This window comes from Sminthopsis crassicaudata, chromosome 1 (assembly GCF_048593235.1).
Source record: "Sminthopsis crassicaudata isolate SCR6 chromosome 1, ASM4859323v1, whole genome shotgun sequence".
In the NCBI taxonomy this organism is placed as follows: domain Eukaryota; kingdom Metazoa; phylum Chordata; class Mammalia; order Dasyuromorphia; family Dasyuridae; genus Sminthopsis; species Sminthopsis crassicaudata.
In genome coordinates, this window is record NC_133617.1 from 675,415,549 (window position 1) to 675,433,365 (window position 17,817).

Sequence of the window (17,817 nt, forward strand, 5' to 3'; positions counted from 1 at the left end):
TTATAAATAAAATTAAAAAAATAAATAAATAAAATAAAATAATAATCAACCAATAAAAAAAAAAATAAAGAATTTGGTATATTTAGCCTGAAGGAGAAAAGTCATGAGTGGTGGAAGGAGCATGAGAGTTTTCTTCAAATATTTAAATGGCTAAGAGGTGAAAGATGGGTTAGTTTTATTCTATTTGACTTGATGTAAAAACTGGAATCAGCAAGCGGAAATCTCAAAGAGGGAAAATTTAGGTTTAAAGTTAGGAAAAATCACCTTAGCAATTAGAGCCATCCTGTGCTCCCAGGAAATAGTGGGTTCCTCCATAATGGATATCTTCAAGCAGATGCTGAATGGCTACTTATTAGGACTATTACCTCCTTATGCCTGAAAGCAATATCTCTTTTAAAGCAACTCAAGATCACATTTTAGTAGGAATTTCTACTGAGGTAATAAGCTGGACTAGAAGTTCCTTCCAACTCTAAAATTCTGCATTTCTGTGAACTCATTGTTAAATAAGGAGTCATATTTATTTATTTTAATTACTTCAAATTTTATCTTTCAAAAATTCCACTGAGAAATACTAAGTAACTTGTTAATTTGGTCTTAAGTTATTTCAAGTCTTAGGAAAATTCCTTCTGATTTGTTATCCAAATAAAACTATGACTTCATGACAGTTCAAGGAAAGCCTGCTATTTATTTTACTCACCTTCTGTCAAAATCTGTTTCAGGAAGGATTGCTGGAAGAAACTCCATGTCAATTTAGCCTCTTTCCAATTAACAAGAGTCTGTGGCATACAGAGAAAAAGGGATTTAAAATTCTGGCTTTATACAATGTATTAATAAAGAAGAAATATCTTACTTAAATTCCTTTCTTCTATACCTTCCCCAATTCTTCAGTCAATGCTGAGCACATAGTAGGTACTCAATAATTGCCAAATTAAATCCATTATCAATTATAAATATGAACTCTTCCATCTTGGCAGCCTGTTTAGAAAAAGCCTATCACAATATCCATATATTGATGACAGTTGGAAAATTGCTTCACTTATTTCAAAAGATCCCAAGAATAAATCAGCAATACTTCATTCAATATAACATTCCCTACAATCAATAAACAGCAAGTACTTTGATTTCTTGGCTGTTGAATAGATGTGAAGTTGTGAGGCTGCATGTAGGGAAACAAGTTTTTTTAAGTTTTATTGCTGCTTTTGTTTTTATATTACATTCATTTCTGAATACACCTCTCCCCCTTATTTTTTCCTGTAGAACAAACAGTTCTACAAAACTAGCACAATAACTGACATGCTATGCAATGTTTACACCACTTCTGTAGTCCCCATTTCTCCAATAAATGGGGAGGCTCATTTTCTGCCTTATTCTCTGTAAAAAAAAAAAAAAAAAAAAAAAAAAAAAAAAAAAAACCCACTTCAACTAGACCCTTTACCAATCAGCCCTGGGGTTTTTTACTCACAGTCTACTAAAACCTCTGACTGCTATAGCAAAGGAATCATGACCTTTATGCTACAAATTAAGGAGTTAGTATTGAGTTTTTCTTCAGTTACAGACTAAATCATGAACTATCAACATTACTTATCTGTATCTGATCTCAGTGTCCATGTAATGAAAAATATTTCAGATATAGGTCTATGTTTATTGAGCACAGTTTATTGAGTCTTCAATATGCAAACCAAATGTCATTCAGTCAACAAGCATTCCTAAAAAAGGCTCCAGAATAGCAAGGGAAGCTTGTCTTGAACCGCTGGTACCTCTCTTTGTTCCCTAATTCATTCTTCTTCATATTTTGGAGCTCTGGTATGCTGACCTTGCTCTATTTATAAGGTTTCTTCATAAAAATGTGTTGAAATGTTACATTTCTCATGCGTAGAAATACCTACATTTTTAAAACAGGCCTACAGGAAAATCAGCAAGCTTAGCTTGTGGAGAATCAATCTCTAACAGGGATATTCTAGGTATCATTAGGACTCTACAGGGAAGAGAGTCTTCTAAGCACCCCCTAAATTATACAGGATGGGTAACCATCTACTCCATTCACTCATAAAGGTGGTCCTCTCCCTGCATTATACTCCTAAGCTTGTCAATGCTGCAAGGCTGTCATAAGGATCAGGCTGACCTAAGCATGTTTATTTCCTTTCTACTGACTTAGTAGTATAGAGGGATCCTCAAAGGAAAGTAAATTCTAGCAATTTCACTGCTTTTATCCATTCAGCAGAATCCTAGAAGGCAAATGATAAATTAGGTTCCTCTAAAATCAACATGGCCTCCTAGGATCCTCCTCTCCAACTCAATGTGCAGTAGAACAGTATGGATTTAAACTGGAGTGATATAAACATTTGTAGATATTGACTTTTTATTTATGCTACATATTTTAATATACTTATTGTCTTCTCCATTTGAACAAAAACACACTTTTTATTCGTCTCCTTATATGATCAGCACGCAGTAGATGCTTAATAAATACTTGTTAATTAATGTTAAATCACAGAATAAAGGAATAATTCTTTTCTAAAAATTCTAAAGGATAAATTCTTTTCTAAATCTAAAGGAACAAATTCTTTTCACCTAAATGCATCAGCCTTCTTAAGTACCATAGCTATATAAGTATCTTTCAGATAAATATTAAACTTTAGGGTGATAAGATGGGTTCACAAAATACTCTTTAATCACTATTGATTAGAGAAATTCAGATTAAGATAACTTTGAATTACCATTACACACCTCTCAGATTGGCTAAGATGAAAGATAAAGATAAATGTGAGAGGGGATGTGGGAAAACTAGGACACTAATACATTGTTGGTAGAATTGTGAACAGATCCAACCATTCTGGAGAGTAATTTGGAACATGCCCAAAAGTTTACCAAACTGTGCATTCTCTTTAAAACAGCAGTGTTTCTATTGGGCCTATATTCCAAAGAGATTACCAAAAAAGGAAAGGGACCCACATGTCCAAAAATGTTTGTGGCAGCCCTTTTTGTAGTGGCAAGGAACTGGAAACTGAGTGGATGCCCATCAGCTGGGGAATGACTGAATAAATTATGGTGTACAAATGTAATGGAGCATCATTGTTTTATAAGAAATGATCAGCAGGATGATTTCAGAAAGGCCTGGAGAGACACGAACTGATGCTAAGTGAAGTGAGTAGAATCAATAGAACATTGTACACAGCAACAAGATTATGTAATGATCAACTGTAATGGATTTGGCTCTTTTCAAAATGAGGTGATTCAATTCAGTTTCAATAGACTTGTGATAGAAAACCATCTGCATCCAGAGAAGGACTATGGGGACTGAGTGTGGATCACAACATAGTATTTTCATCTTTTTTGTTGTTGTTTGCTTGATTTTTTTCTCATTTTTTCCCCTTTTTGGTCTGACTTTTCTTGTGTAGCATGATAAATGTGGAAATATGTTTAGAAGAATTGCATGTGTTTAACATACATTGGATTACTTGTTGTCTAGATGAGGGGGATGGAAAAGAAGGGGAAGGAGAAAAATTTGGAATAGAGTTTTGCAAGGGTGAATGTTGAAAACTATCTTTGCATGTATTTTGAAAATAAAAAGCTATTATTAAAATTTATTTATTTATTTCTGAGGCTGGGGTTAAGTGACTTGCCCAGGGTCACACAGCTAGGAAGTGTTAAGTGTCTGAGATCACATTTGAACTCGGGTCCTCCTGAATTCAGGGTTGGTGCTCTATCCACTGCGCCACCTAGCTGCCCCTATTATTAAAATTAAAAAATTTTTAAAATACTCTTGAAAACAGGAGATGAGTATAATACTTTGGCTCTGTAGAATAACTTTCTTAAGTCAATTATAGTTCAACTTCCTATTAAAATGTAAAAGCTTTCAGAGCACATCAAGCTTTCAAGAGCTTTACAGAAATGTGAAATAGGAATGAACATGTAAAGAGCTGATGGCTCAACTTTAGTGCATTTCATCCAAAAGTTCTGGCTTAAGGTCGAATTTCTTCTATGTAAGTAGACTTGTGGTTTGGAGGCAATGTTCTCACCATTAACTGTTTCTAAAATGTTCATAAAAGTTAGACAAAACAGAATCCAGGATTGGAACTGGCTCTAGAGGCCACTGATAAATAACATGGGAAAGAAAGAAGAGATTATTTTAATTTTCTTCATGCTATGCTGAGTAACTTATCAGGAGAGAAAGAAGGGAAGAAGACTTGTACTCCTTAACATTTGAGAAAGATGTCAATTTTTACAAGGCCTACATGTGGAAGCATTTGACCAATGTGCCATTCTCCAGCCTCATTTTATATTAGAAAGAAAGCCACTGAGAAAAGAAATGTAATATATATATGTATATATATATATGTATATGTTAGGAAAAATCATAGAAGTATATCTCAGAGGCTCAAGGTGTTTAAGCTGCAGTCAGCCTATTTTCACTCTCAAACTTTTCTCTCCATGAGTATAATCTTATTAACCAAGTTCTCTCTATAAAGGCCAAATGTCCCTAAAGAATTTTTACAGGCCTTTGATTTCATGCTGGTGTTCAATACTTTTTTTTTTTTTTTTTTTTTTGCCATGATGTAACACATCTTAAGATTAAAAGATTTTTTTAAAAATCTGAGTTTTATAGGTATAAACAATTTTAAATTCCCTTAACTTCATTAATTTCATTAAAGTTATTAATATGGGATTCAAGAAATAAAAAGTTGGATGTAATAATTCTACCTTAGTTTTTTTCCTAAACATAATACGCTTTAATTTTTTTAAAACTATTATAGAAATTCTCAATCTTAAACCCCCATCATAAAATAATCAATTTAGAGAATTTCATAAAGTAAATTTTTTATTGTAAAATGGCTTTATATTCTGTTGTTTATCCAAATCCCCACCTCTCACTTTATTCTCTAATTTTTTGACTTTGATCATTTTGTGACAGAAAAGTCCTATCTCTATCATTCCCATTCGAAAATATATTGTAACTGTGGGCACATCCTTAAGGAAGAATCAGTTTCAACAACCTCACTAATTGGGCAGTTTTTGCTGGGTACTACATAGATGGGTTATTCACACTATCTTAGAAAGAACTTTCTTAGTGTCTTCACAATTGACTTTGTGTGAATTAGATTCCTGGCATGATTAATATCATTGAAATCTAACTGAATAAGCTCTTTGCCTAAATGTGATTTTAAAAAAAAAAACAAAAAACTATTCTGATGAAAAATATGAGGTCAAGAAGAATCTGTATTTCCTCACTGTTTCAAATGAAAGGAAAAGAATTATAAGAAATTATACAAGATATATAAGAGCTATTTGGTATTGACTATTTTCATATGAATAAAGTAGGTTTAAGCTTAAGAAATATTTATTCTCTCATGGAAAGCTTTACAACAGAATTTAAAAACTTCTGAGGGTTAAATTTTATAAGTTCTTTAATATTTTCCAAGAAGCAAAGAAAAAAATAAGTACAAATCCCCTCTAACTGTTCTACTTTTAAAAAACAAAGATAAAAATGAATGGTAAAAGAAAAGCAGACCTAGTTGAGAACAGTCTCACCAAAGCATCCTTGAGAAACCACCTGATTAGGGCTATGATTATATAAATGATGTCAAAGCAGTAAATAGCATCATTATGTGGAGAGGTACTCAAAGAATGCTTCTTTGAAACAATGAAAGAAAAGATTAGGTTGGCCAAGAAGAAGGAATCAACCATTGATTAGAAATACTGGAACTTTGGGACGTAGTTAAAATTCTCGACAGATAAAAAAGGGAAGAGCAGGCATTGTCTGACACATATCCCAAACTTTAGAGAAGCAGATTAATAAGATCTCAGATATAGGACAAGTAGAATCCAGTAGTCAGATGCTAAGCAGAAAGTAAACTAAGTAGGCATAGGAGATTTGGGATATTCTCTGACCCAGAGACTCTACTACTAAGCAGGAACCCCAAGGAGGTAGTTCCTAAAAAGAAAGGCTCCATATACACCAAAAATATTTATAGCAGCATTTTTCACAATAGTAAAAAACTGGCAACAAAATAGATGGCTATTCATTGAGGGTTGACTAAACAAACAATAGAGCATTAAAAAATAGAATATTACTGTTTAAAAAATTATAAATATGATGACTGTAGAGATGATTCATATGAACAAATGTAAAATGAAGTGAGCTGAGTTAGAAAAATAATATAACCAATGATTGTAACAACATAAATAGAACCATAACAAAAAAAAAATTGAAAGTAAAGGAGCAAGTACAAGTTTAGCTCCAAAGAAAAAACAGAGGAGACAAGAGGTGGAAGTCCACACGTGTAGAACATTGACTATATCATCAGGTTTTCTTGATGTCTTGCCGATTTTCTCCTCTTATTTTTTTTAATTACTTGTCTTAAAGGATAACAGGAGGAGAGGAGACAGTGAAGGAAAAAGATGTTCAGCAAAATCTAAACAATATATAGACAAAAGACATCCCTCCCCTCTGGAATCTAGTATTTTTTTTTGACAGATGAGAGCTATCAAGAAGGAAATTTTAGCTAGGAAGTCCTAACTGAATCTAATATTGAAAAATGAGAGAGCCATTGAAGGATATTAATATCATCACACACATTTGTTGGCTAACTGATTTTTAAAAGGGCATTCATGAGGAGCCATAAAAAGCACATATTAAAAGAGTAGCAAAGTCTTATAAGAATAGTATTAAAAAGGATAATGTACATTGTAAACTGAAATATGTAATAAATATTAAACACAGCAAAAGAAACTATTTAAAACTATGCCAATAGTAAGAACACAGAAGGGATAGAACACCTGCTCAGGGGAAGGGTAGGTGACAAGAGAGGATGAAAAAAGACTGGCAGAATCAGAAATTACTCAACTGTATTATGTTTTTTTTTTCAACCAATGATTTTCAAAACAGTAACAGCAGAGTAAAATTTGTTAATAAGGAACTGAAACCCAAGAAAAGTAAGGAAATGGTCAGAAAGCATCTAAGTACCTTCATTTTAAGTACACATCACTTTGAATAAGTAACTATATCCCAAAGTATGGAAAGAATTTGCAAATGTGATTGTTGAGCTACTATTGGAAGATGAGGGATCATGGCAAACACAAAAATGAAAATGCCATAAACAAAGTACATTCATTGCAGCAAAGAATATGACAAAGTCTTTCAGGATATCCTTGTGGGTAACAGAAACAAGTGAACTTGATGACAGTACAGTTAGATGCTTTCTCAAACTTGATTAACAGATGAATATCAACCTGAATAGACTTCTCTAATACCACAGGTTTCTTTCCCTGACCTCATCCCATCTAACATTTTATCAATAAAATGGATGAATAAACAGAAGATATGCTAATCAAATATACAAATGACAAAAGTCTAGGAGGGATAGCTAATAGTTTAGATGACAAACTAAGATTTTAAATGACTCTGACAGAGTGAAATCATGGGCTGAAAAAATGACAAAATGAAATATAATAGGGATAAACATAAGGTCACTGAGATTTTTTTTTAATCTGTACAAATAAAGCACAAAATGGGAGAGATATAGCTAAAGAACAATTTGTATGAAAAAAGATGTAGGGATTTTAGGGAACTGAAAGCTGCATATGAGTCAGCAGTGAATTACAGTTTCTAGAAGAGCTGATGCCATCTTGGGTTTTGTACACAAAAGCATAGTTTTCCACAGTGAGAAAAATGATGGTCTGATTTCTGCCCTGGTGAGACCATCTCTGGTGTGCTGTGGCAAATTAAAATGAGCATTGAGAAGATGGAGCAAGATGATGATATGATGCAGAACTATGGCACAGGTTGCTAAGTTGAAAAGTTTTGTTTAACTAGAGAAGACTGGGAGGAGGCCTTCAAGAATCTGAGGACTCATATAGGAGAGGAATTGGATTTGTTCCACTCAGTTGCAGGGAAGAAATAATAACAGATAGTAGAAATTATAAGGAGGAACTTTTGGGCTTAAATAAATGAAAAATGTATTACAATTAGTACTGCCTAACAAATGTGGAATGGGCTGCTGTGGGGAGAAGGGAAAGTGAGTATGAGGGACACACTATGAAGTGTAGACAGTTCTTTAATCACTGGAGATCTTCAAGTAGAAACTCCAATCAATCTCTTGCTGGGAATGGTATAAACAGAAATTGTCCTTTGGGGAAAGTTAGACTAAATGGCTTCTGAGGTCTCTTCAAACTTTGGAATTTTATGACTTCCTAAACTGCCATTATTAATACTTATGTGAACTATGCAATAAAGATTTGAACACAAAAAGAATCTATTTTATTCTCAAAGATCAATATCTAGAATTCCAAATGTCCCAAATAAGGAACTGTTCATATTTAACTAGTATTAGTTAATACTAATAATTATATTATATTATATTATATATATATAAATAATAAATATTATAATAAGCATAATATTCCTAGTAAATGCTTTTTAGTGACTCAGTAGAAAAGACAGACCTAAAAGTAAAAAAAGTAATATTATTTTTATGGCCCTTTGTCACTTTACAACCAACACAGTTTATGGTGAAGTCAATTAGGAATAGACGGACTTAATTAGAAGGGTAAACAAATTCTAGTTTCCTTCCTCTAGTTCATACCCCAAGAATGGAACAAGCACCCATGATAAAATGAACTTGATAGATTTTGGTTATTTACCCCATTTACTGTGATGTGAGGTAACACATCTGTCATTCTTGAGATTGGAAGAGACTTCTTGGTTGACTCTTGGGAACTCATTAACTTCATGAAATGAATGGCATAACAGCACACCAAAACAGTGGTATATAAAAGCTGGAGAAAAAACAGAAAAGTTAATTTCACAAATTTAAACAAAATGGTTTTTCAAACTAAAGTAAGATCAAGTTGCTGCATCTGCTAAATTTAACTTCAAATGCCAATCAAGAAATAAAGCTGCTACTGAAGATTCCATAGAATCACTGATCATACATTTTTATCTAATTTTGTCATTGATAATCACTTCCATAAAGAACTGCTACACCTAGTAGAAAAGAACAGGGCCAGTGTTAAACATTACATGGGTGCATGACAGGACAGCAAGGAGAAGGGTCCTTTTGCTTAGTCAAAATGACATGAATAACTTTAGAGGGACCATAATTTCCAGCATTAGCACTACTCAAAGCTCCATAGCAATATAAGAACACAGACAAATTAGATTAGTGTTAGATAGAGTAGCCCAGTTCACACTGCCTGCCGCCTAGGGATTTTCTCCTTTTATATGAATGCTTTCCATAAATCCTGGAAATCTGAAATTATGATTACAAAAAGACCCCCATCTACTTTATTTACAGAGAAGCTGCCAGGCCTTTCTTCTCTTCTCTACTACATAGTTGGCAGGATGGAAGGAGAGCGATAAAAGAGGCCCCTCCCACTCCACCCATCCTGGAAACAAAGACCAATTCAAGAGGTGGATGGCTGTGTTCTCAAGCTGGGGGAGGAGCAGTGGACCCCCACCCCCATCTCCATGGAGGAAGAAATCCTAGCCAAAAAAACAAGAAAGAGAAAAATTCTCCCCCACAATAAGTCTTTCTGCTTCAGCCTATCTTGCCAAAAGAACCCCAGGGACAAGAAGTTTGAATGTGGGAAAAATACGATAAAGGGAAAATTCCTGCCCTTCTATTCCCTTGGAGATTGCTGGAGCTTTACTCAAAGTATCCTAAGTGCTCAGGCAGCAACTTCCTTTGGCCAGGAACCACAGAGAACTGGGCAAAGTCCATGAATAGTTGAAATATAATGTATTTTCATTACTATGTATTTGCTGCTAACACTTGGGAACGAGTAAGACAGTCTGCTTGAGGAAAGGAAGGAGGCGAACTTGTATCACTACAGTGGGCATGGGGAGATTACACATTTTCTACTGCAATACTGAAGTCTGAGGTTTCTATCTGGATTTACAGAGCAACCTGTCAGAATCCCTGAAAGGAATTTTAAACAGGGGAGAAAGGAAAATCGGGATCCTGAGAAGACTTCCTGTAAAGCAGTGAACTCAGAATGAGGTCTGATTTAACTGCTTGCTGAATTGGCACACAGCCGCTACAAGGACTGAAACAAGCAAGAAGAATGTGCCTTTCCTAAAAATAGCTTTATATACCAGGGTGTGGTCCCGAATGAGAGAGCTATTCAAGGAACTGCAACATAAAACTGTGAAAAACAAAAGATAGTACTAAAGCTTTGCCTTTTCCAGTCAAGCATGACCAATCAAACTATCAACAAATATTTATTAAACACCTATTATATGCAGACTTAGGGCAGAGACTGTGGACAATACAAACAGGAAAAGGTGCAGATTGGGGAATCGGAGCTCATACCTGTTGAAAAGATTACAAACTAAATTATAAAGTCATATATGCCAATATGTGCCAAGCAACTGACAGACAATCCATGCTACAGTTCTGAGAAGATCAGAGCTCACCAGGGGCTGCATGGTTAAACAGACTTTGTTGAAAAGCTGGAACTTAAGTGAGGACTTGAAGAAGGGTGAAGAGGGTCAGGGAAGACAATTGCCAGAGGGTCATTTCTGTGTTCTATATTCATGTCCTTCAAATTCTTTTATTTCATCTTTATGTATAATATTATATGGTTCTTGGTCAATTATGGTCAAAAAAGTATTTTCCTGGGATTCAGAGATCAGCTATCACTTCATGAAGCACAAGCAGTGATTCTAATGAATCTAATATTGACTCAACTAGTCAAAGTCTCTCATTTTGGACCACTAATTTTCCTTTTTCAAAACTGATAACTGTTCAATTTTTAATTTTTATCAAACTTAGCTTTTTATTTTTGTAATTTTCTATTTCTTTTAAAGTATGAATTATAAAACCAAGATACAAGGGATATTTTTTAAAAAAACATAATTTTAGCTCACATAGTTACTAAACTTCTGTAGCTTCAGTAGCATGGTGCCTTGTATGAGGTAAATGCTTAATGAATATTTTCTGAATTAAACCAAATACTTTGCCATTTTACAATATAAATTGAAATCATTATTCAAAATGTTATAACAAGGTGTCTTTCTATATACTGGTCAAAAGCTTGCATAAGTTTAAGATATAAAATGAATAAAATCAGAATGCACACTAAGAAGAGATATTATGGTAAGGGTACATAAATTTAGAAAATTCTTAGGTTACCTTATTTAAGACATGATTTAAGATGAGGAGAAAACTAACTTGGCAGAAATTCTACTTAATTCACAGTACCCTGTATAAAACCCAAGAAAGAAATATAAATTCATTTTGATTCTTTCCTTTTCCATCAGTCTTATAGTTTTCAAAGGAGAAACTCACTATAAAAGATCTGGTACATATTTACCCAAGATCATCTAGAAGTATGTTACATAAAGGCATATTTATCTTGCTTGTTTCAGCTCTCGAATAGGCTCTAAGCCAATTCATTAAGTGGTTAAATAAGACCTAATTCTAAGTTCCCTGCTTCTCAAGCCTTCTTAAGGCTATTTCCTTTTCTCCCCTATTTAAAATTCCTAAACAGGTCAGGTTCCTAAACAGAACATACCATGTTACCAGGAGTCTCTGTGATTTCATTAGCATAAAGGTGACAACCAAAGATGAAATAGTAGCCCAACTAACAATCTAATATTTCTGTGATCCTTCTTTTCTGAGATACTTGGGATACAAACTACTTGTTTAAATTAAGAAGAATAAACTACATGAACGAATAAATGACATAATAAAAGAAGAGAATTTTTAAAAATAGTTATAATATAAAAAATTAAAAAGCTATGAATTTTACCTGAGCTAAAGAAAAGATGTAAAGTCCCCAATGAGGCAAACACACGACTAAAACAGCTGTCAAAATACATTTGAGGATTATTGACAGACTTTCAGCAATCACCTGCAAAGATATTTTTAAAAGATTAACTTTAGCTAACAACAGTTTAATTAACAACATCAGCTAAAAAATCTGAGAACCCTATACAAACTTCTTACATGACTATTTATAATATTACTTTTCTTATTAAACCTGTTCTTCATAAATCATAATAGTAAAAGTCAATTTTGGCCTCTCTCTCTTCAAAGATATCAAATGAGTGGAATCCAATTTAAAGGGCTATCTCTACACTATAACAACATCTTTTTTGACTTCATTTAAGTACAGAACTAGAAAAAAAAATCCCTCTTTATCCAAAGTAACCTTTTCCCTTCTTTTCAGCATTTTCTTTATATAGTCATAATAGATTAAGTACTAACCTTAAGCCTGACCAACATATGTGTTTGTGCTAAGATCCAGAAAGGTTCTCCTAAGAGTTCAACCACGGCTGAGAGGCCAAATGCTGCTACTCCAACTCCATAATTGGGTACTACATTAGGATCAGGTACTTCAAGGATCTGGGACCAGACCCAACCCAGGAACAAGGACCAAAACAAACCCAAGGGGACTCTAAAAAAAAATTTTTAAATCTACATTAAGGCAATTCAGTATTATCATATGTTTATAAAAATAAATTTAAAAATCAACATAATCTATACAAGAAATTCATCTGTATAAAGTAATTACATTATCTTCCCAAGATATACTTGAAAATTAAAAATACTAGAAAAATTTTGATCCTGTGACCTGCCAGAATATGTGGAAATGACAGAAAGCACTTTTAGTAATAAAATTTTAAGAACCCAAAAACATACAATTCAGCAATGCATCATTTATACAGCAGGTTTATCTTCTTCCTACCACACCCTGATGCTCTGAGAAACTACATATGAAAATGAGATTCAAAAATAACCTGGTTTGAAGTTACTATTTAATTGGTTTTCTCAAATACTCTGATACTTTCTTTGATTAAACTCTTTTTTCTCTGACAAATAACAACGTACGTTAGCCATAAGAGGTTGAAGGTCTGGCTCCAATTTCGATTTGTACTCCTACTCAGACATGCTCTGCGAAAGGCTTCTCTTGCTAAGAAGATGACAGTTGAATAAAGCAATGTTAACCTAGGGAAGAAAAATGGGGGAAGTATAATCATGTTTGTTTCTTCCTAATAATTCCTAAGACTTTGTCAGTACTGTGAAAAGCTAAGATTCTGTAGTAACTGGTAAAGTGTAGTTAAGACAGTTGTCATCACTAAAATTTTCCCAGAAGCCAAATTTAGTTGTGCATCAAGACAAAGCATAAACTTAGAGGAGTTTTGGGCACATCTATATAGGCCATGATCAGTTTTAAGACATAAGGCAAGTACAGAGCTGTTCAAGAGCTTGAAGACCTCATGGTTGTGGGGAAAAGATGCTTTTGAATATGAAGAAGTGAAGGATAGAATTAGAGAGACACTGAATAGATATTCAAACTATACACGGCATGAGATTGGTCCAATGCAATTTAAAGGTAAACTTTTATGGAGCTTAAAATCAAACTAAGTCTTTGCCTTCATCTAAAAGTATTTTAGATTTCCTTTCCTTAATAGAGGGAGAGGGTAACAAAAGTTAGGATGGTAGAAGGGCAATTCTCTTCAGAAATATGCTACTTTTAGCAAACCAAAGGAAGGTTATGCCATAGTAACAAAAGTGGAGACATACTCTAAAGACTATTTTACTTCAATTGTTACTCAGTTATTCATTATAATTCTCTAAAAAAGGTGAAATACTAGCTACTTTGCTGTGATTAAACAAATCATTATCTTTTTCCACTGAAGAAATTCCACTCCTCATAGGACTTATTCCACTGGTGTTAGAAGGACACATGTTTATAATTCAATCACCCTCCTCCCTTTGACAAATTCCCTATGGGACTCTGAAAGCAAACCAAATAGAACACCTGGCCAGGAAAACAATCCATGTGGTCAATCAAACTAAAATCAATTATTTTCTCAGCTACTCTATAATCCTGACTTTTCTTTACCACAGTTGTAAAGCAAATAAACAAAAAACCACAAAAACAGCACCACAATATAAGACTTGACAAAAGGAGGCACATATATTGCTTCTGAAATAAGATGACAAATTGCTCTAAAATATAAGGAAAAACATAACTAGAGACATTGGGACAATGATAAAGCATGTTTCTATTTACCTGACATTTACTATTCCTATTATTTCTTTTGAAAGAAATCGAAGTGTAAATGCATTCAAACCAAAGGTAATCAAACGAAACAATATCTACAAAAGAAAGAAACGTCAGAATAGAATCTTAATCATATTAATAATAGCTCTCAGGTGAACAAAATACAATCTCACTAAAATCATTTAAACAAACAGATGAACAAAAGGTTTGGCAATTGTCAATGTTGTAAAATTACCCATGCATATATCTGGTAAATAAAAACTATTAAAATATATTTTAAAAAATAAGTAAACAGATGGATTTATCTTTTCTTCTTAAACATTCCTGTGAGAAGGTATGAAAAAGTATCCCAGAAAATATTTTATGTCATTCCCAATTTATAGAAAAGGCCATCATAAGGATAAAAAGTGATTATTTTCAGGTAAAAAGGAAGGCAAGGAAGAGACTAAGTTTGGGAACCATACTGGCATTCCCTCTAATTGAAAAGCTGTATTCTATTTATAAATGTATAAATATATATATACACTACCTGAGATACAATAGAGCTCAGCCAACTCAGTACAAGAAACATAAAAATCACTGGGTTGGTGTTGTTACAGTTTCATTTAACGATGAGCCATGTAATATGTTTTTATTTCAAACTGTCCATTTATAAAACTAGGCATTTGGAATCTCTCAATCTTTCTATCTCAATATTTGGCATTGATCTAACTCATTTCATTCTTAAGGTGAAATAAATCAATACTTTGAAAACCTCATAAGGGTATGACAATTAAGGCATAAGTAATGTAACAATGTTGCTTAAAATCCTCAGTGAACAGGTTGGTGTCCGAGGCAACATGTTATCATACATAGAGAATTGGGCTCAATTGCTAACTTTAACACACAAATCACAAGTCTGGATAAACAAACAAAACAAACAAATAAATGAGTTGGGCTAAGGGTAATAACTTTTTCCACTATCTGTTGCCTCTTCAATAAATCACATACCTCTATGCTTCAGTTCCCTTATTTATAAAATAGGGCACACAATTGTTCTGATTACTTTATTAGGTTATTATTCAAGATCAAGTTAAATACCAGAAGTGGAAGCAATTTGAAAAAGTTAAATGCATTAGATAAATGAAAAGTGTTACCATTTTCCCCCTTTTCCCCTGACTTCCAAGTCCCCACCCCTTAACTATAGGTTTAACTACAAAGCCATCACCAGCGTTTTCATAGGTGAAGTTGAGAACTATACAAGATTTAGTGAAGGGCATTTTAAGAATGCTAAACATTATGGTGATTATAAAATCATGCATCTATATTCTATCCCCAAAGTCAAATAAGATTTTCATGTAAATGCAAGGCTTTGAGGAACACAGGCGCTAAATAACTTGCGTGTATAAAGAAAGCAAGACATTCTCACTGCATAATCTTTTAGATGTGCATGCGCATAACAGAAGGGAAAACGATGCCTTCACCCTCACAGTGGACAGTGTGTACTTGTACCATTTGTTCTTTGATTGTTTTTTAAATATTTACCTTGTTCCTCTACATCTAAGAAACACACCCTAATCAAATGTTTTTAAAACAACTATTAGCACAAAACACTGCACAGGGTACTCCATGAAAAACAGCTTGTGTACTGTTAAGATGGATAAATTTAGGATACAAAGTAAAAACACATTAATGGAGAAATGGAACATGAAGGGAAGGAAACAAAGATCACTTGGTGAGGACGGTGGGGGCAAATCATCCTGCAGCCTCATTTTTGAAGGTGTCGGAGAAGATGATTTCTAAAGTCCTTTCTGGATAGGAAACTTAGGATAAAAAACCAACAGATACAGCGAACATGGTTCTTCCGACTCTTTTATGTGTTTAGAGATAGGTGGGATGGCCCAAGTTGCGTTTTCCACTTACAATCTTTTTTTTTTTTTAATTTCCATCTGATTGAATCGGCAATTTAAAAACCTGACATTAGCCTGTATGTAACTATGGTGTTTATTTTTAATCCATTATCCCATATGATTTTCACAACTATTTTATGAGGGTGGTAGGGAAGAATTAGTTAAAAACTCAGCAAAGTTTCCTTATTTAAAAAGAAAAATGCTCAGATCTTTTTGAGGTTCTTGTAGGATCAAATGAGGAAAATCTACATAAAGGACTTAAAATTCTGTTTTGATGTAACTAGAAAAATGAAATATTGGGAAAAAATGAAGTTCTATGTTGTTCAACTCTTTTCTCCGTTTTCAGAGGGGAGGCCAGAGGTCCGCATCTGCCGCCTGATTTGCTTCCGGGACAAGTCCCTTGCTTTCTCCGTATAAAATGAGAAGATTGGGCAGTTCCTTTCGATTTGGATGCTTTAAGAGATGACAGCTAAGTGTAACAGCTAACTCGTGGAGAGCACTCTGCGCTAAGTATGGGGCTGCACACTTTACGGTAGTTTTAGTGGCTCCTCTCAACACCCTGGGGCCGCCGGTGCTATTATCAGCCCCATTTTACAGATGAGTTAACCGAGGCACGTGTGGTGATTGACCCAGGGTCACACAGATAACACGTGTATGAGACCGAATCTTAACTCGGTTCTCCCGGACTCCACGTCAGGCGCTCGCGCCACCAACGGCCCCCAAAGAGGCTTGTTCCGGAAATAGAACCCAGGGTTCCAGGGCTAGCCCTTGCTCCCTCCCCGCCAAGATACACAGGAGAAAGCAAGGAGAGGCCGCGGCTTTCCCGGGGATGGGCCGGGCCGAGCTGTCCTGCGGCGGCGCGCGGTACCTGCAGCAGGAGCCCGGAGGAGGCAAGCCGGGCGGCCTGGCCCAGCACCTCCGGCCCCGGCCGGGACTCCAGGCCTGTCACGGACTCCCGGCCGCGCATCCCCGTCCCCGCGCCGACAGTTACCAGGAAACGCCGTACGCCGCCTGCGCCCCGCCCTTCCCCTTGTCGCGCGGAGATGGCGTCACGCGACGGTCGGCCTGCTGATTGGTGAGAACAGCCAAGGGGGGCGGGTGCCAAGCATCCTTGGGCGCCTGCGCCGGTCGCAGGCAGCATATCATTCTTTTATTTAAAAAAAGAAATTGAGACCCAGAGTATCCCAAAGTCCCTTTGACTAAGAGTGGTGGGGCCGAGATGCCCCAGGCCCCTGGCCCCCATTCTGCCTTCGTTCTTCCCGCTTCGCTGCCCGGCCAGGAGTCCTGCCGGGGAGAAGGGGGCGGGGCGAGGAGGCAAGGACACGTGGAGGCTTAGGGTTAGCGGTTGGGGCTCCCAGAGGAGGCTCTTCCCCCAGTGCGGCTGGCCACCCTTTCCGCAACTTACAGAGGGATTCCCGAAAGAGTCGAGGACTCCGGACTCCCCTGAACAACTAGCAGGGCTCGCTTGCGGTCAAAACCATTTTCTTAATAATATAAAAACATGACTTACCTGTTCAAGCATCCTAGAGTTTTTCCAAATTGTCTAAGTATAACTTCGGGTATCTTTAACCCAAACAACATACCGCAAACAGATGGAGAATCAAGCCAGACTCAAGAGTGACACAAATAGGTAAAACAATTCCATTCGCGCTGAATTTTTTTCACAAAAATATATTTTTGTTAACCCAGGTAAGGTTTATTATTTTAAAATTAACCGCTATTTGTAAGACTTTTAATTCCTAATATAGAAACTATACCATCCACATAAACAAAAAGCTCCGAGGTCCTCGATAATAAGTGTTGAGTCACAGGAGCAACATCTGAGAGTATTTGCAGCTACCGGGTCAGTTTATGCAGAGGTTAAACTTGAACTTGGTTCTTCCCGGCCTTAAAGCCGGCTCTGCACCAGGCGAGG

At 35.4% G+C, this 17,817-nt stretch overlaps 1 protein-coding gene across 2 annotated transcripts in view; it reads right to left on the reverse strand.

The window, feature by feature from the left end:
- The window catches only part of RFT1 (RFT1 glycolipid translocator homolog), a 56,344-nt gene extending 39,408 nt beyond the window's left edge, over positions 1 to 16,936 (reverse strand). The window contains exons 1-7 of one of the 2 annotated variants that reach the window (XR_012484926.1): positions 16,771 to 16,935; positions 14,023 to 14,108; positions 12,834 to 12,950; positions 12,210 to 12,399; positions 11,752 to 11,853; positions 8,641 to 8,775; positions 698 to 776 (exon numbers count right to left, since the gene is read on the reverse strand). Coding sequence is in view for 1 of the 2 variants with exons in the window: in XM_074283532.1 (XP_074139633.1) it covers positions 698 to 776; positions 8,641 to 8,775; positions 11,752 to 11,853; positions 12,210 to 12,399; positions 12,834 to 12,950; positions 14,023 to 14,108; positions 16,771 to 16,869 (808 nt within the window). In the remaining variant the exon portion in view is untranslated. Of the gene's footprint in view, positions 1 to 697; positions 777 to 8,640; positions 8,776 to 11,751; positions 11,854 to 12,209; positions 12,400 to 12,833; positions 12,951 to 14,022; positions 14,109 to 16,770 lie in introns of both variants that reach the window. The other variant, XM_074283532.1, reaches the window with a different exon arrangement.
- Between the last annotated feature and the right edge of the window lie 881 nt (positions 16,937 to 17,817).